General features: G+C 37.3%; 1 protein-coding gene across 1 annotated transcript in view; it reads right to left on the reverse strand.

The window, feature by feature from the left end:
- Nucleotides 1-20,406, reverse strand: part of STK24 (serine/threonine kinase 24) — a 152,170-nt gene that overhangs the window by 73,962 nt on the left and 57,802 nt on the right. The window contains 1 exon segment of the mRNA XM_043994998.1: nt 16,633-16,863. Coding sequence (XP_043850933.1) covers nt 16,633-16,863 — 231 coding nt within the window.

A 20,406-nucleotide genomic window follows, 5' to 3' on the forward strand; every position in this document is an offset into this window, starting at 1 on the left:
TGGAAGCATGAGGTTCCCTGATTCCTTTGATCCTAGCTCCTTGAATTCTACGGTCAGAATAGTGGACTGATTCTCTCTTTTCCTCCAGGCAAAAATTGCTTAGTTCTGCCCTAACAGGTGACTCTAAGCCAGAAAAGTAGCAGAGGTAGTTATGAAGACTATATTCTTGTTTTTACTTGTCTAACATATTTTCTTTTTTTTTTTTTAATAATAAACTTTTTTATTTGACGTTCTGAGTTCAGGGGGCAGCTAGGTGGTACAGTGGATAAAGCACCAACCCTGGATTCAGGAGGACCTGAGTTCAAATCCAGCCTCAGACACTTGATACTTACTAGCTGTGTGACCTCAGGCAAGTCACTTAATGCTCATTGCCCAGCAAAAAAACCAAACCTTACCTAAAGTTTTGAGTTCCAAATTCTATCCCTCTTTCCTTTCCTCTCTGGCTATACATGTACAGTTATATAAAACATTTCCATATTATTTTATATAAGAGAACTTGAATAAAAGAAAAAAATCAAAGAAAGTATCCAATCAATATCAGTTCTTTCTTTGGAGGTAGATAGTAAAGTTTCATCATTAGTCCTTTGGGATTGTCTTGGATCACTGTATTGCTGAGAACAGTTAAGTCACTCACAGTTCTTCATCAAACAATACTGCTGTTACTGTGTACAAAGTTCTCCTGGTTCTGCTCACTTCACTATATATCAGTTCATATAAGTCTTTCCTGGCCTTTCTGAAATAATCCTGCTTGTCATTTCTTAAAGCACAATAATATTCCATTATAATCACATACCACAGCTTATTTAACCATTCCCAGTTGATGGGCATTCCTTTGATTTCCAATTCTTAGCCACCACAAAAAGCTGCTTAAATATTTTTGTACACATAGGTCTTTTTCCCTTTGCGGGGATGTCTTTGGGATATAAACCTAGCAGTGGTATTGCTGAATTAAAGGGTATGCAAAGTTTGATAGCCCATTGGGCATAGTTCCAAATTGCTCTCCAGAATGGTTGGACCAGTTCACAACTCTACCAACAGTGGATTAGTGTCCCAGTTTTCCCACATTCCCTCCAACATTCTACATTTTCCGTTTTTAACATATTTTAGTTATGGTCTTTGGGCCAAGCAGATGAAGTGTATAAATATGCTTCAAAAGAGAAAATAGTAATAAACATTCAATGGAATGAACAAAAAGGGCCCAGTAAAAGATGAGGGTTGGAATCTTCTGGAAAGTATTCTCCCCTCCAAGCTGATTCTCAAGTCTTCAGCTTTCTGTCACAATCACTGTGAAAAGGGCAGGAAAAAATGGTGAGTGAATACTTTTATACATCTTTTGGGGCATTTGAGTATGTAATCACAGTCCCAGTAGGAAGGAGACTTCCTGGGATGTTAATCCCCTATTAGTTAAAGAGAAGAACTCACCCTCCTCCAAAGAACTATGGGGAAAAGTGGCCCACCATCTTGCTTCTTCATCTGGTCAATTCTCTTTTAGAAAAGCAAGGTCAAGGGGGCAGCTAGGTGGTGCAAAGGATAAAAGCACTGGCTCTGGATTGAGGAGGACCTGAGTTCAAATCCGGCCTCAGACACTTAACACTTACTAGCTGTGTGACCCTGGGCAAGTCACTTAGCCCCCATTGCCCCACAAAAAATAAAATAAAAAATAAGAAAAGCAAGGTCAAGCAGAACAAGACAATGGTGTTAAGCAGAAAGAGGAGAGGGGAGAGAAGATGGTCAAACTTGTACCTCCAAGAAAACAACCAGGATGGAAATCATTATAGATAAAAACAGGTTAGGAGTATAGGTGTTTAGCTGGGAGAAGAGAAGATTATGGGATGATTAGAATGTGAAAGGCTGTTATGTGGGAAATAAGACTCTCTGTTCTTGGTCCAAGAGTGTAGAAGTAGGAAAAAGGTGCAGGAAGCAGATTTGTACTTGGAGTAAAGACAAACTGTCTAACAATTCGAATAGACATTCTTAACTGAGGTCCATGAACTTCTGTTTCATTTTTAATTTAAACTGTATTTTTTGGTAATTGTCCTCACCCATTTCAGTATCATCAGATTCCTTTGCAAGGCTATGTATATATCATTTTATTCATCTAAACATATTTTTTTCTGAGAAGGGGCCCAAAGGCTTCACCAGAATGACAAAGAGGTTCACAAACCAGCCCCCGCCCAAAAGATTAACATCTCCTAAATTAGAGTTCTCCACAAGTGAAATTGCCTATCTTGAAAGAGTGTTCCCTATCACTGAAGCCTTTCAAGGAAAGATGAGTCTCAAGTACATACTTGCTGTCTCCTCAACAACTGAATGTAGCTCCTTTCCAAAGGGGATTGTTTTGTTTATTCTATTCGGATTCCTATATAGTTCCTGGTTATCTTCTGACACTACATTCCCAGAACTCTTCTACACCCTACTCGGTATTCTAAGGTCATTGGAATCTCAGACTTGAAGTCATCTTTATTGCTTTGGATGACAGCACAGCAATGGAAATGAGGGGAGAATTCCGGGTCAATGTCAACAAGTGATAAGCACTAGAAAGAAGCTCATTATAATTACATCAGAGCCCTACTTTAGAGCTCTGAATTGTACAGCAACTCTCTGTTATCAAATTCTCTCTCCTATTTGTGGGGTCTTTCCCAGAAGCCTCCCCGGAATAGCTTTTTATTGATGTGAAATCCTACATTTGAAAACAAGTTTAAAAATGTGGGTTGCCAACACTTCCCTCAGACAAGATCTGACCCATGATGGCCAAATTCACTCATAGTATCTCACAGCATTAATTCAAAACAAAAAATGACCACTAAGAAACCTCAACCATGTCCTCATTTCCAACTATCTATGCTCACCAGTTCCCAAGCAACAGAATTCTCTATAAATTAGGGAAATGTCATCACACTGAATAGCAATTAAAGTAAACTACCATGACCTAGGGCACTACTTGTTTTTAGTTGAAAAACATAAATATTATTCCTCCATACAAGACACATAGCATGTCGTTGTTACATGTATGCAGAAGGCGTGTGGGCTCAAGATCTGAATAAATAACTTAAAGACTGAATACAAATTTCAACCTGGAATCCTATCTCAGCACTTTTCCTAACCCATGACCAGAAAGGAAATGCTAGGAAAGAAATCCGCCAACAGCAGCCTTGGCAGTGCCCTATTGTCCTCAGCAGGGTCAAAGATTCCTTTCTGCAAAAGGTGCAGGGTACTGTAAGAAGCTGCCTTTGAAAAAAAAAAAAAAGATAAATACAGCCACTAAAGCAGGTTTTTCTTTGCTTCTCTCAGTCTCCATAACTGCTTTAATAAGAGGTAATACAGGATTGAAGTTTGCCCTCCAATCTAGATGAAAATGCCAGGAGGAAGAATGCTAATAAGGCATTCCTTTTCAAGGATTCCAAGACAGAACCTCCAAGTTCAGAAAATGTCACCTCTAATCACAGCTCAAAGTTCAGCCTTCCACTGCAGTTATCTGGCTGGTGGGCTGCACCAACTCAGAGACACTTTCCATAGGAGACCCTGAGAAAATGACTCACCACTAGTTGTCTTGACTGAGGTGAAAACAAACAAAAGACCACTAAACATGATGGAATCCAAATGAGAGACAAATCAAACTTCAATAGATTTCCTAAGCAGAGAACAAATGTTTTCCTTTCTCAGAAGGAAAATTTCTAAAGCGAATGGGAAAATTAACTCACTCTTCATAGAATCATAGTTCCATTCATTTAGAGGTAAAGTGACATTGTAGATCATCTGGTGAAATCACCTCATTTTACAAATGGAAACTGAGACCCATAAAGTTTGAATAAACTGCCCCCCAGCTACCCCAGAGGTAGCAAGTGGCAGATCCAGGACTGAAACCCAGGTCTTCTGACTCCAAATCCAGGGCCCCTTTTATCCCACTAACCAGTCAGCTAATACATATTTTATTATTTGACAGGCACAAAGTGTTTAATGCTAGCGATAAAAAGGCAAAAGAAAGACCCATTTCTTAAGTAGCTCACAGTCATATACTGGAGAAAACATGTAAACAATTACATATAAACAAGATATGTCCAGGATAAACTGGAGATAACCAACAGAGGAAGACACTAGCAATTAAGGGAAATCAGGAAAGCTGTCTCATGGAAGGTAGGATTTTAGCTGGGACTTGAAGGAAGCCAGAGGAGCCAGGAGACAGAAATGAGGAGGGAGAAAATTTCAGGACAGCTTGTGAAAATGCCCAGTGTCTTGGGTGAAGAATAGCAAGGAAGCCGATATTATTTGATCAGAGAGTATGCTAGGGGGAGTGAAGTGTAAAAAGACTGGAAAAGTAGGAAGAAACCAAGTTATAAAAAGCTTCAAAAGCCAAATAGAAGATTTTACATTTGATCACGGAGGTAAAAAGGCATCACTAAGAGCTGTCTGAATTGCCAATGGGTTTGGCGGGGGCGGGGAGTGTTAAACATGTTCAGACTTTAGTTTTAAGAATATCAATTTGGGGGGCAACTAGGTGGTACAGTGGATAAAACACTGGCTTTGGATTCAGGAGGACCCGAGTTCAAATCTGGCCTCAGACACTTAACACTTTACTAGCTATGAGACCCTGGCAAGTCACTTAACCCTCACTGCCCTGTGGGGGGGGGGGGGGGGGGCGGGCGCGAAGACTATCAATTTGATAGCTGGGTGGAAGATGGGTTGGAGTGGGAAGAGATGAGAAGAGGCAAGGAAACTACGCAGTAAGCTATCTCAAAAGTCCAGAAATGAAGTGATGAGGGCCTGCACCAGGGTAATGGCAGTATCAGAGGAGAGAAGGATATAATGGAAAGTACAATCAATAGATCTGGCAACAGACTGAATAAAAGGGGTGGGATGGAGTGGGGTGTGAAAGGTTGAAGATGACATTTAGGTTGTAAATCTGTATGACAGGGAGAATGGTGGTACCATCAACAATAATAGTGAAATTAGGAATAAAGGATTGTTGAAGAAGAAAGATAAAGAATTCGATTTTTGACATGCTGAATTTAAGATGTTCCCAGGGCATCCAGTTTGAGCTACTCAACAGGCAGTTGGAGAGAAAAGAGGCAGGACGTTAGGATTGGCTAAGGAGATCTGAGACTCATCAACACAAGATAACAAGTGAAAAAGTATCAATACAGAAGAGAAGTCCCCCCAGGATAGAGACTCAGGCAACACCCACACTATCAGACATTATCTAGACAAAGATTCAGGTAATTCAGCTGAGGAAACACAGCCTCTAGAGTTTCCCTAGAAAATCCCCAAGATGGCCAGCAGAGCTGCCCATAGCACAACAGTAGATCAGACTGAATCATGCAGTGTTCCACAGAGGTTGTCTTCATTTTGGAATTAATATGTTGTTTTATCTGGGCAGGACCAGCACTAAGTTGTTTTCATGAAAGCTCCCCGGCTTAAGCAATGAGGGAGAGTGAAAAATCACTGGTTCAAAGCATAGACAGACACAGGTACCAAACAGAATCACAGTGCCAACAAAGCAAGACTAAGAACCCAGATTATAGATCAGAAACCCAGCTTTGAAGATAAAATTTAAATGACAAAGCCCCCAAGTAGGTGAGTGAGAGGTAAAGGTATAAGAACAACAACATCAGGGTTAGGGTCAGGTATTCATATAGCACAGAGCATGTACTCAGCACTTTCTCACAAAGCACCGTACAAATATTATCTCTTTTTTTTTTTTTAACCTAAGAACCATGGACAGTTGGTCCTTGCCATCATTTTCCCCATTTTACAGATGAGGAAACTAAGGGGAAAAAAGGTTAAGTAACTTTCTCACAATCACACAACTATTAAGTCTTTGAGGCCACATTTGAACTCAGATCTTTGTGACTGCAGACGAAGTAGCTTAGCTGGGAACTAAAAGGCCAAGGAACTATCACAATTTTTCAAAGCTGTTCTCCACATAAATGAACATCTGTATTTTAATTTATATTTCTTTTAATTGCTATTCTGCCTTTAAAATTTCTGAAGTCCCGTCAGCCATAAAATGCCTCACTCTTTTCCATAGCAAAGCTAATATGAAGCAGAGAGAACAAGAGGTCAAATATCTTAGGAAGAAGAAAATTAAATCGTTGCCTTACCACCAGGTCAAACAACATTTAACTGGTAAAATAATTCAGGCTCTTTTAGTAGAGCACAAACACTGCTTAATAAACAAGGAAATTTGGTCCCACGTGGTTTTTTTATTGTTTCATTTAGAGAAGAGGATGACTTGTTATAAGTACTACTAGAGTGGAAAATACTCACCCTCCACCTTCATGCCAGCTTTCAGAATCAACAACAAATATTTTTAACAAATCACTTTCAATACTCCAGTAATTTTCTCTCATATTCCCACAAACCTCATAGCCTTTCACTTGAGTCAATTAATCTACATTTGTCTTTCAGAGGCTACCATTACAAAACACCTAGTTGGCACTTTATAGGTATTTCTGGCAGTTTCACAGTCCTTTTTTGTCATAGACCTATTTGGCAATCTGATGTTTTAAAATAACTGAAGGAAACGCTAAATTTCAGTTAGAGGCTACTGAAAATAAAGATGTGACTTTGCCCATCAAAGTTTAGGGACCCCCCCTGAACTCTTTCTATGGAACCTTGATTAAGAATTCCTGCCTTACAAATTAGGAGAGGAAGGAATAGTTTACCTCTCAGATCTAAGGAGAGGAGAATTTATGACTAAACAAGTTATCTATCATGAAATGCAAAATGGATGATTTTGATTACATTAAATTAAAAGGTTTCTGTACAAACAAAAGCAATGCAGCCATGATTAGAAGGAAAGCAGAAAGCTGGGAAACAAATAATTTTTACAGCCAGTGTTTCTGATAAAGGTCTCATTTCTAAAATATATAGGGAATGAAATCAAATTTATAAGAATACAAGTCATTCCCCAATTGAGAAATGGATAAAGGATATGAACAGGCAGCAACCAAAGCTATCTAATGCCATATGAAAAAAATGCTCTAAATCACTTCTGATTAGAGAAAGGCAAATTAAAACAACTTTGAGGTACCACCTCACACCTATCAGATTGGCTAATATGACAAAAAAGGAAAATAACAATGTTGGAGAAGCTGTGGAAAAATCAGAGCACTAATACACACGGTTGGTGGAGCTGTGAACTGATCCAGCCATTCTGGAGAGCCATTTCTGTGCATATACTTTGTGCATTACCCCAGTAATACCACTACTAGGTCTGTATCCCAAAGAGATCATAAAAAAGGGAAATGGACCCACACGTACAAAAAGTATTTATGGCAGCTTTCTGGTGGCAAAGAAATGGAAATCGAGGGGATGCCCATCAATTGGGGAATGGCTGAACAAGTTATGGCATATGAATGTAATGGAATACTACTGTGTTATAAGAAATGATAAGCAGGCAGATTTCAGAAAAACCTGGAGAGATTTAAGTGGACTGATGCTGAGTGAAGTGAGCAGAACCAGGAGAACATTGTACACAGTAACAGCAACATTGTATGATGATCAACTAACTGTGAATGACTTAACTCTTCCCAGCAATACAATTATCCAAGACAATTCCAAAGGACTCATGATGGAAAATGTTCTCCACATCCAGAAAACACAACTGTGGATTCTGAATGCAGATTGAATCATACTGTTTCTACTTTTTTTGTTTTTGTTTTTTGAGGTTTTTCCTTTTTGTTCTGATTCTTCTTTCACAACATGACTAATGGAAAAATATATTTAATGTGATTGTACATATATACCTATATCAGATTGTTTTCTGTCTTGGGAAGGGGAGGGAAGGGAGAGAGGGAGAAAAATTTGGAACTAGAAATCTTATAAAAACAAATGTTGAAAACTATCTTTACATTTAACTAGAAAAAAATGAAATACCATTAACATGGGGGGTGGGGGGGAAATCCCTGCCTTAAAGACAGAAAAGGAGCTCAGGCAGCTTGCTCAAACTATTCACACAGGTACTAAATTCACTGTTCATGCTTCCACAAATATTGTTAGGTATTTCATTCATTTATTTATTCAACATGAATAGCCTACTATGTGACAGACTTTGTGCTAGGCACTAGGGATACAAAGGAGCTTACTTTATCCTGGGGGGAGGTGTGGAGGTTAAATAACATATATGCAGAGTATAAAATATAAACTACAACATAATTTTGGGATGGGATGGGGAGGTGCTGGGGTAGAGAACAAAAGGGGCACTACCAACTCATGGGATCAGCACAGGCTTCCTGTAGAAAGGGACCCTGGATCTGGGCTTTGATGAAAGTTGAAGACTCCATACTGATTCTGTGAGCCAGGGAATTCTAAGTTTGGGGCTCTGTAATGAGTCTTTGCAGCTGCCTCTGATTTACATTTATTTCTACCTGGCTTTAAGGCTTACAGAATGACTTCACAATAAATCCCAGAGGTAGACAGTTGAAGCATTAGTACCCAAATTACCAGTAAGCCAGCTGAGGCTTAGAGACATGAAGTGATTTGACAGGGTCCAAAGCTGGCAACTAGGAAAAAGATTAGAGTCAAATGCAGACCTACAGATTCCAGTTCTAGATGAGTCTCCAAATTAGCTTATAAAATCCTTCAAGGGTCCCAATGGTCAGTTTTAGAAATATGAATGCTCTTTCAACTCATTTTCAAGTTCAAGGTCTTTGTTATTACATAAGAATCTATTGTTAAAACAAAACAAAAACAACGGGCACACGATGACCCTCTCAGGTCATCTGCTCTGTAAAATTAGCAACCAGACTAAGGTCTCTTATAGCTCTAATAAGTGCTTAATAAATGCTTGTTAAGTATCAGCTAATTAGGTAACTTTCTTACTGGGACTACATAGAAAAATTTAATATGAATAAAGAACTGGGCAGACTATATATTTTTATAACAATGCTTAGATTAAGTTATTTGGAATAACCAATTTTTTTTTCCTGAGGTAATGCATCTCCAACATTATAATGCAAAGTTAATGAAAAAGCATACTCAACAATTTTTTTCAAGAATACATCTAATTAATAAGAGGTCAGGTTGAACTAAAGAGACTAACATGCTTTGCTGAACATCTGTCTCTATTAATAGTTATGCATAATCCTTTTTTATTAATAGAGTATTTTTTCCCATTACATGTAAAGATAATTCTCAACTTTTGTTTATACAAGCTTTCCAATTTCAGATTTTTCTCCCTCCCTCCCCTAGACAGCAGGTAATCTGATATAGGTTAGGTAGGTGTGTGTGTGTGTGTGTGTGTGTGTGTGACACACACACATGCACATAATAACATTAAACATATTTCTGCATTAGTCATGTTATAAGAGAAAAATCAGAGCAATGACGAAAAACCTCAAAATAGAAAAAAACAGCACCAAAAACAAAAGAAATAGTATGGTTCATTCAGCATCTATACTCCACAGTTTTTTTTTTCCTGGATTTGGAGATTCTCTTCTATCATGAGTTCCCTGGAACTCTTCTATACCATTGCACTGGTGAGAAGAATATAGTCCATCACAGTAGATCAACACACAATGTTGATGATACTGTGTACAATGTTCTTCTGGTTCTGCTCATCTCACTTATCATCAGCTCACGTTAAGACCCTCCAGGTTTCACTGAACTCCTCCTGCTCATCGTTTCTTACAGCACAATAGTATTCCATTGTATTCATATACCACAACTTGTCCAGCCATTCCCCAGTTGATGGGCATCCCCTCAACTTCCAATTCCTTGCCACCACGCACAGAGCAGCTACAAATATTTTTGTACATATGGGTCCCTCTCCCCTTTCCATGATCTCTTTGGGAAAAAGACCCAAAAGTGGTATTCCCGAGTCAAAGGGTATGCACAGCTTAAAAGAGAAATCATTCTGTCTTAAATCACATAAAATTGGGCAAACACAACAAACAGCACTTCCTATCAACAGAAGCTACCTCTATAAGGCAAATGTTCACCTTTGTTAACAGTAACAAACTCCTCTGCCATATATTAATCCATCCTCTTTTTTTTATGCCCACGAAGTGATAAAAGCTGATGTTTCAAGAGTGCCCCAAAACTCGCGCCCTTGAAAGAATGCTCAAGTTTAAACAGCAGTCACCAAATCTACAACATTAAATAAAATGAAGAAAAAGTCAGAGAATTAATACTGAGCAGCTTTCTGTATCAAACTCAGGCTGAAAGCACTGAATGAAACTCCCAAACATTCATTTTCCCATGGCTTCTTTTGTCTTGAAGTAGAAGGGATGAATTCTACCAAGGCTGGAATTCATCAGAAATATGACAGGAGTCCTTCTATAAGCCACACAAAACAGGTCCTAATGTGTCAGGTAGGGACATATTAGAGAAAATCTTTCAATCCTACATAATTCCTAAGAGAATGCTGTGGCAAGTAGTTAACTTGGCAACCAAGATCAAACTATAAAAACGACAGAATTACCGAAGTTTTACCTCAGACCCCAGCAAATTGGCAAAAGTAATAAAAGACAGGATTACTCTGTAGCTATTCTAATGTATCACTGGTAGAGCTATGAATTAATACTTTTTGTGGGAGCAAAGACCTGGAAACAAAGAATGCCATTCGGGAATGGATAAACAAAACACAGAACATGAAAATAATGTAATATTACTATAAAGTAATGATGAAAATTATGAATTCAGAGAAGCATGGAAAGACCTACATGAACTGATTCAAAGTGAAGTAAGCTGAGCCAGGAAAATAATATATGCAAAGAGTACAATAGGGGGAAAAAATGAAAATGAATATTGCAAAAATTTAAGAAGACATGAAACAAAGACATCTAGTTCCTCTTATTTGTTGTTGGTTTTGTTTTGTTTTGTTTTTAAATGAAGGAGTTCTTCTAGATGGGTTCTGAAGTCCCTGCTAGCCTTAGATCTTGACAGGTTCCTGTTTTCTAAAGCCAAGAGTCTTCTCATTTAAAATTCCATTATCTTTTATGGGGGGGAGGCAATGAGGATTAAGTGACTTGCCCAGGGTCACACAGGTAGTGTCAAGTGTCTGAGGCCAGATTTGAACTCAGCCCTCCTGAATCCAGGACTGGTGCTTTATCCACTGCTCCACCTACCTGCCCCCAACACTGACTGTATCTTAAACATTTTTTCTTATTCCCAGGGAAAGTCTAAGACTGATGAAAGCATAAAGGATATAAAGCTTTGGGTACCCGAGTTTTTCCCCATATATATACAAGATACAGTGTTCACACATTTAACTTTAGTTCAGGCTTTCAAAGGTGAGTTATAATTCAGGAACAATAATGCAGAGGTAGGTAATCTCTCCGTTGTAAAGTGAGAATTAGTTCAATTGGCTCAACACCCAGATCTATTTTATAGGGCAACTAAGTGGCACAGTGGATAGAACACCGGTCCTGAAGTTGGGAGGACCTGAGTTCAAATCTCACCCCAGATATGTACCAGCTGTCACCCTGGGCAAGTCACTTAACCCCAACTGCCTCACCCCACCCCCCAAAACATAAAGAACAGAAATACTGGAAAGAGGGGGAAGGTTATCAAGATTATTCATGTTTTCATACAAGAAATTAAATTAAGTTCCAGATAGATCTGCATTGAAATGCATTTTCTGAAACTAATTTATTGTGTATGTTTCTAAATGTTCCTCAATTCTAGATGTCAATACATGAACAGTTTGTCACGAATGAATAGGGAGAAAAATGGGGGAAAGGTGGGGTCAAATTAATACTCAATTAAGAATTTAACAATCACTCTAAGTCCTCTTTAATCAATCAACCAAATTGAATTTATTAAGCACCTACAATTAGCCAGGCCCTGGGTAGTAAAATGTAAATAATTCTAAGTTTTAACAAGTAAATTGTACTGGACACTTGAGATTTCTTTTTTCTGAGCCTCCCAAAGTGAAGTTCCTTTATAAGGAAATACTCCATTTTGACAATCTTCTCTATAATACAACTTATTTATAATACTTTCAACAGTTTTCTAGATTAACTGAAACACTGGAGAGTTAGCTGACTTTTACAATGATCACCAGATGATGAAAAAAGTTACATACTTACTAAGACATTCATCTACAGTAAATTTAACCAAAACAAAATCTTATGTGGAGCTTAAAGGCCCTTTTCCCCCATTTCTACTTGCAGAACTAAAGTCAGCAGCCATGAATGTAAGGCTCCTGAAGGGTAACAAAAAATAAACAAACCTTACACAGACAGTACCATCATATACCAAACTTTTTTCAAACTTATGATACAGTCCTACTTTGGGGATTTTGTTCAGGGAGGCCAGTTATCTATCTCTTACTTGAAAGTTAAGATTATATCCACTTAACTTCCAAATAGTTTTTTATTCTTAACCACTCTCTTCTAATCCAAGGCATGTATGAAGGGGAAACAATAACAAATGGTAGGCTAAATCCTGCAAATAATTCACAGGGAAAACAAAATCAGAGGTCTGGAATTTCTAATTCAGATTTATAATATTTAATATTCTTTAGCAAAGAAGAGTATAATCTTCTATTTTGGTGACATAAGATATAATTTTTCCAAACAGGCTATACTGCTATTTAGCACACAGATGTCACTGAATATTTGTAGAATAGGCAACTTTGTATATAGAATGCAGTATGTATGTAGAATGTAGAATAGCATTATTTCTACTTTAAATTAAACATCTTCACTGAAAAGGATTCACAGAATTTGAAGGTAGGAAAGGACCTCAAAGGTCATCTTGTTCAACCACACACACCCAAGCAATTCTCAATCTAACACTCTCAACAAATGGTCATCTCATCTATATCTGAATATTATTAAAAAGAGAACAAAAGTTCACAATTTCATATATAGTCTGCTCTTTTGTTGTTCTTTGTATGCGAAATATTCATCTCTGCTAATGATCATCACATGCATAATAACAAAGAAAAAGGAAAAAAAAAAGTTTTAAGTTCTGCCCTATCCAAAGAGAAGGTAGATAGAGGGGAAAAAAGAGCTGTCTCTTTTTTATCCTGCCATGAAAAGAAAATTTTAATAACATGATATTTTTTAAACTATATACTACTTTTATATAAACACAAATCAAGATATCTTGGGATCTTGGGGGGGATTTGTTATATCAAATATATATGTGGGAAGTGATGAAAATGCAGGATGTCCCAAAAGTCTTAGTGCACTTAAGTACTTACAGTTTAGCACTGCACTGAGACTTCTGGGACACCACCTATATAAGATAACCATTTCCCAATGAAGAAATGGTTAATTGAGGAAAAATATTTAGTTAAAAGCTCTGATATTAAAAATCTAATGAGGATTAACAAATACATAAGACCAAGAGCCATATCCCAATTAGTCTTAAAGAGGCTAAAGGATATAAACAATTTTCAAAAGAAGAAACGCAAACCATTAATAGACAAAAAAATGCTTCAAATCATAAAGAGATGCATAAACGAAAACAATTCTGAAATTTTCTCTCACTCCCAACAAACAGGCCAAGATGGTAAAATATAAGAACAGTCAAACTTGTACAGGCTGTGGGGAAAATGGGCACATTAATACAAGACTGGCAATGCCACAAAATGGTCCAGTCCTATCACTCCAGTGAGCAATTCTGGAGTATATGGTTTCATTACAAGGAATAACGAATATGAGGAATTCAGGAAAACTGCTGGGAAGACAAATGAATAAAATAAGCAGAACTGAGAAAACAATATATACACACTGACCACAACATTCAAATCTGTACAATCAAAAGACATACTCAAAAGATAGATAACACTAATTCATGGGACTTTTAAAATATTCACAAATCACTTTATATATGAACTCCTTTGAATGATAATGAGAAATAGTTCCCCACTTTCAACAGAACAGTAGAGAAGTGCAAAATAGGGCATATGTTGTTAGACAAAGTCAATGTGTCCCTTTGTTTTGCTTAACTAAAATTCATTTTGAGGAAGGATTTTTTGGTTAGGTTTAATTGAGAGAAGTTTCTAAGGAAGCTTGTTAAACTCAAAGCTGCTTATAAATAAGGAGTTTTCAAAAATATAGAGGTAACTTGTGAAAAACTAAAAATATTTTGTTAAAAATATGACCATCCGCGATGCTACTTTTGAGTAGCTATGACTGATTTGAAGGCCAGAGCCCCAGGGAACTGCAGTGTGCATGTGTGTGCATGCATGTGTGCTCATAGTTTAAGATGATGTCTGTGTTATTGCAGCCCTACTTAGAATTTCAGGCAAGGATTTAGGCAGGTTCAAGGGAATATACTTAAGCCAAGCAAATCACAGTGAGGTAAATTCAAAAGGAGGGAAATATTTGGACCTATGAGATTACTTGAACCTGAATAAAGTCAGTAGCATAGCCCTGCCTTTGCCTAAAGAGAATATTCTTCTGCAGGGACAGCTTCAATCCACTCCTTACACCTGGACTGTGGCAGACTGTTGCATTTTGCTCTAGACAACCTGCAACTTGTATGCAGAGGACTTGCTGTGTGAGTTACTGTAATCCTCATGAGTGATGTTTTTGTCGGTTATGTTATAAACATCTTTAGTAACCACATAAATGTGGTTTGAAGTCAGTTTTGCTTTAGGGAGACAGCGTAACCAATATTGAGAAGGGAATTATTGCTAGGCAGGAGTCCAGGGTGGAGTAGGGGGCATAGGTTTAAGTGAGAAAGAAGCAGGGAGTACAAGCTCTTGGCTTGCTTAAATAGTTTGGCTTAAAGTCTCTAACCTTTTAATTGTACTCTTGTGTTTTAGCAGCCCATGAGGCTATTAGGAAAGCACCATTCACAGGTACCTGACTGCAAAGTAATGGTCTTATTTGTGCCACTGACTCTTCCCCTACTCCCACCTCTATTCCTCAGGGTCTGAAGAAAAGCAAGTTATCTCACTTGCTTCCTCCTCCTGTCCCATAGGCTTAGGACAGTGAGGATTTATTTGTACAACTGCCCTTGTGGGCTGTGGTGAGGTCCCCACCCCCAGCTTGCCTTCTCCTGACCAGTGATGCTGGTTTAGCAGATAATAAATAGAAGTTATCCTTGGAGTAGTGATAGGGTCTAGACTGAGTTTCATGTTCAAATGTGTCGAAGTTATCCCTTATGAAAAAAAGACCCACAATTTTAACAAACTTTCCCAATATATAAGGCCTTTCTCTCTATCACATGGCTTTTCATCTAATCATTAAACTTAAAACTTTCCAAGATATACCAGGTGTCCCAAAAGTCTTAGCTAAGGCTTTCAATTGCATTAAGACTTTTAGGACACCCTGTAGCTTATACCATGTCCTAGGTAACAGTCCAAATGATGTTGGCAAAAACCTTTTTTTTGTTTTAAAGTTATATATACACCAGACCTACTTCAGTGTTCTTGGTTTTAGAACAGTTTTTAACACAGTATGTGGATTTAGAAGAATGAAAATGGGTGAGAGAGTTCTGAAGTATTTAATAAGCAAATACCTTGGCCCCCTTTCATTTTGGTACAAAGCTGTGAACTCCATGAAACTTTGTAAAGGAAGAAGTAAAGCAAATATTGAGAGGAAAATAAAACTTAAATACTTTTAATTTAAAAAAATTACCATCCTTCCAAGCTGAGTATCTTAAAACTTCCACTTAGCAGTCCAATGGTTCTCAAACTTTTTACATCAGACAAGACCCACCCCCTGCATTATTTTTAAACTAAAAATATCACCAAGTACTCTAAAAAAACCCCTAAACCAAAGCAGTTCATATGTTCTTTGTAGTATCAGAAAAGATACTTTATAGCAGAAATGGAGGGAAAACCCAGAGGTAAAAAGGACTAGTTCCTTCTATACATAGTTTATGGTTCACATGTACAAAAGAGTTAATGGGAGGTATAAAGTTCAGATTTCTACAAGAATCTCCTCAGAATTCTCCAACAAAGCAATCCTCTGAGAATTCCTTATCCCCAATATAGGAAACACTATATTGACAACAGGACCTAAAGTGGGAGATGAAAAAAGAAATGAGTAGGATTCTAGTTCTTTAGAGAGGACTAATTCAAGTGGGCCTACATTCCCTTTACTTGACTCATAGGGAAAGAAGGAAAAGGCAGGAAAATTTTGCCCCAACATCTCTGAATAAAGACAAATCATGGATATTGTACTTGTATTAGGCCTCCAATTTTTCCTAAAAGGCATTATGATCATTTACGGGCCCAAGAGTCTTAGAAGTAAAACTAATACACAGATTTGTATGTTCAATTGAAAAACACACAAACAGTATTCAATTAAATAATGCAAACTCTATAATTGGCAAAACAGTGCAAAATTCCTAAGTCTATATGAATTTTATTAAGAATTCTTTCTAAAATGAGGTAATCTACACAGCTTACTAAAATAGTTAAAGAAATTCATTGTGTTCTTTTTTCAAGGACAAGCTCATAAGCTGAATCAGATTTTAACCTCCAAACAATTTGTCCTATGATATATATTGACATTATCTTGCAATTTTAAATGTTGTCAATGTACAAACCCAAAAGACTGATGCTTTAGAGATAGCAAGGTCTGCTTGACTGCAAAGGTCAAAGTGTTTCCTCCTCTTCTTTTTTGAAAGCAAGCTATGCTATCCAAGCCTTTTACATAAACTCTGCATAAATGCAAAAGGCTTTTGCATTTAAAAATCAAAAGGCTTTTTTAAAAAAATTCTTACCTTGAGATAAGATCCATAATACTTGGTGACATATGGACTGTCACACTGGCTCAGCACTGTGATTTCTTGCTGAATGTCTTCAATTTCATCTTCTGCTTCTTCCAAATCAATGATTTTTATGGCAACTACTTTCTGAGTCCGATTGTCAATGCCTTTAAACACTTCACCAAACGAACCTTTCCCAATTTTTTCAAGTTTTGTAAAAAGCTCTTCTGGATCCGCTTTTAGATTCTATTGTAGAGAAGAAAAAGAGGAGAGGTCAGAGTCATTTGCATTGCCATAACAGGATTTTTCTGTTTAGTTCCAGAACTTGACTATTTCCTGTATTTAGACAATATATCAGTCTTCCAAGTTTCAAATACTTGCTGAACAGTTATATGTAACATAAATTAAAATAATTTATAGTGTTTATAATTCCACATAATACTTCTTTACAACAGTAAGAATACAGATTTTAAACAAGTCTTGATAAAGAAAAATAAATGTTTCAGTATTTTCCAAAATAAATGTTCAGACTCATTGTATACTTGAACACAGCATGACTAGTGTATGAAACCTAGAGTTAGGAGCTCTCATCTTCCCTAGCTGTGTGCCTGGACAAGTAAGTCACTCAACCCTGTATGCCTCAGTTTCCTCATCTGTAAAATGAACTGGAGAAGGAAATGGCAAAGCACTCCAGTATCTTTGCCAAGAAAACCCCAATCGGAGTCATGAAAAGTAAAACCAGATTGAAAACGACTGAACATTTTCACCAAATACTAACATCTTGGGGCAGCTAGGTAGCACAGTGGATAGAGCACTGGCCCTGGAGTCAGGAGGACCTGAGTTCAAATTCAGCCTCAGACACTTGACACTTACTAGCTGTGTGACCTTGGGCAAGTCACTTAACCCCAACTGCCTCACCAAAAAAAAGAAACCCTAAATACTAACATCTTAAGAAAATTGACTGGATCAATCAGTGACTGTGGAAAAGGCACTAGCCTTGGACCTAAGAAACCTGGGTTTCAGTTCTGATTGCCACTTTTTTATTTAGGGAAGGCACTTACCCTCTTTCTTTGTGCCTTCATTCATGCTACCAATCTCACTGGGTTGTTGTGAGGAAATTAACTTGGCAAACCAGAAAGCAGTACACAGATCATGGATTTTGAGCTAGAAGCACCCTAGTGGCCTTCTACCCCTCATTTTACAAATGAGGTTGGCTGGGAAAGGTTAAAGGAACTTGTCCAAGGTAATAAGGAGGAAGGTAGGGACTGGGACCAAGTTCCTGACTCCAAATCCTGAACTCTTTTCATAACTGCACATCAAATGTGTTATTATTATCAGTTTGGAGAAACAGCATGATATAGTAAGTGAAATGAGCACTGGATTTTTTCAGAGGATCTAGGTTCAAATTCTGACTCTGGTATTTATCAGTTCTATCACCTTGGGAGAAAGTTCTAATTCCCCTCTCTGGATTCTAGCTTTGTCACTTGTAAAATGACTAGCTTGAATGAGATAGCTTTATCACTCTAAATCCTATGTGTCTCTATTAACATAGAGACTGTGTTTCTATTAACATAGTTTTAACCTGTGAAATGAACCTTTAACAAATAAGAGGCTGGAAAAAAAACAACATTTTCAAAGCCTCTTAGCCAAGGGACTCAAGCTTTTCCCCACACACAAAAAACCCCAACTCCTTCAACCTTCCTGACTCATGAACACTATTTGCAAAAACTGTCAGTTCACTTTGCAGGGAGTCCTGCTCACAAACAAGTATTCCCCAAGTCTCAGAATTTCCCTCTTCCTTGAGGTTACAAAATGCAGTTTTTCAAAGAAACAATATTATGGCTGGCTGTTGTTTCCAGACTACCAACAAAAGCCTTTTAACACATAATGAAGCTATAGCAATATGTGAAGTGGATCAAGGAAGAAGGATCCCCTAGAAAAAGGAGGGAGAGCAAAAAAAGTGGGAGATACAGGAAGGGAGGGGAAAGAAAAAAGAACAGGAAGAGAATTCCACATAGTATGAATAAGTAAACTAAAAGGGCAAGAATAAATTAAACCAATTTCAGTTACATTTTTTTGGTGAGCTCTTGTGCCACTACTTAAGTAGCAGGAAAACTTGAGTTCAAAACTGACTGTATGGGGGCAGCTAGATGGCACAGTGGTTAAAAGGCTGGCCCTGGAGTCAGGAATACCTAAATTCAAATCCGGCCTCAGACACTTAACACTTACTAGCTGTGTGACCCTGGGCAAGTCACTTAACCCCCGCTGCCCCACAAAAAAACAACAAACAAACAAACAAAAACTGACCGTAGACACTAGCTATGTGACTCAAGGTAAATCACTTTTCCTGTCTGCCAGTTTCCTCAACTGTAAAATAGGGAACTATTATTATTAATAATTATTACATTATTATAATATATTAGACATTAATCTATTATTAGTAATATTGTATATAATTCCATACTATAAATTAAATGTGTTGTATGTTAATATAATTTATATATTAAATATCTTTTTATTATTTTATTAAAATAGGGAACTGTAAAAAACCTCACAGGGTGGTTGTGAGGCTCAAATGGGATACTTATAAAGTGCTTTAGCCTAGTACCTGGCACACGGTGGTGTTAAATAAATTCTTGTTCCCTTTTCACCTCCATCCCCCTTTATAACACTGCTTTTTGGAGGAAAAGCATTATGCTTTCTGAACTGCCTTATTTCTTATTTTTTTTTTTAGTGAGGCAATTGGGGTTAAGTGACTTACCCAGGGTCACACAGCTAGTAAGTGTTAAGTGTTAAGTGTCTAAGGTCAAATTTGAACTCAGGTCCTCCTGACTCCAGGGCCAGTGCTCTATCCACTGCGCCACCTAGCTGCCCCTGAACTGCCTTATTTCTAAACCAAGAGTTCTTAAATTGGACTTTATGGACTTAAAAAAATAACTACATAAATGGTTGCCTTTAAAATACTATGAATTTTAAAAAATATTATTCTGAAAAGTGGTCCATAGGCTTCACCAGACTGCCAACAGGGTCCAGGAACCCTTGCTCTAGGGATACCCCATCCCCAAAAGGTATGCCCACTGAAACATTAATGTATCTCATTTCACCCTTTTCCCATATGATCATTAGCCATACAGAATATAATTATACAGTTATTAAGACATTAACCTATCATAATGAGACTGACACTATCTACCTGTCTTCACTTTTCCTTTAAGGTATATGCTAAACATATCAATTAGGTTACTACTACCTATCTTACCAAATTATTGTGAAGAACATACTTTGTTAACTTTAAAGTACTACATAACTACTCTGTCACCATTATACTTCATTATAGTTTATTTTATTTCTTTCAGAAAATCACAGCAACCGCTTTAGCTTATGGGGAAGAATGTTTCAAACATATTTACAGGTATTATGCAATATTCAGAAAGTGGAGGGCACAGCCTTCTTTCCTTGGTCAGATGAAAGAAGATGATTGTAAAATGTTGCATATAACTGTGTTGAGTTCTTTCTTTTTCAGATTTGTTACAAGGTAAGGCTAATAAGGGATGAGGGGCATACTCAGAAATGAATGATAGAAAAACAAAAATATCAACAATTTTAAAAATTAAATGCATATAAGAAGTTTATCAAAATTGCCCTATGTCACTGACCTCTAGGTAAATATAGAATTGTTTACTCTGCCTCCCTTCAGCAAAGTTTTTTAGAATGCATAAATTTTTTATAAATGATGCACATGTGCTACTGCACAAAACCCAAAACTAAAAAAGAATGAGATAAAGATGA

This window comes from Dromiciops gliroides, chromosome 3, assembly GCF_019393635.1.
Source record: "Dromiciops gliroides isolate mDroGli1 chromosome 3, mDroGli1.pri, whole genome shotgun sequence".
Taxonomy (NCBI): domain Eukaryota; kingdom Metazoa; phylum Chordata; class Mammalia; order Microbiotheria; family Microbiotheriidae; genus Dromiciops; species Dromiciops gliroides.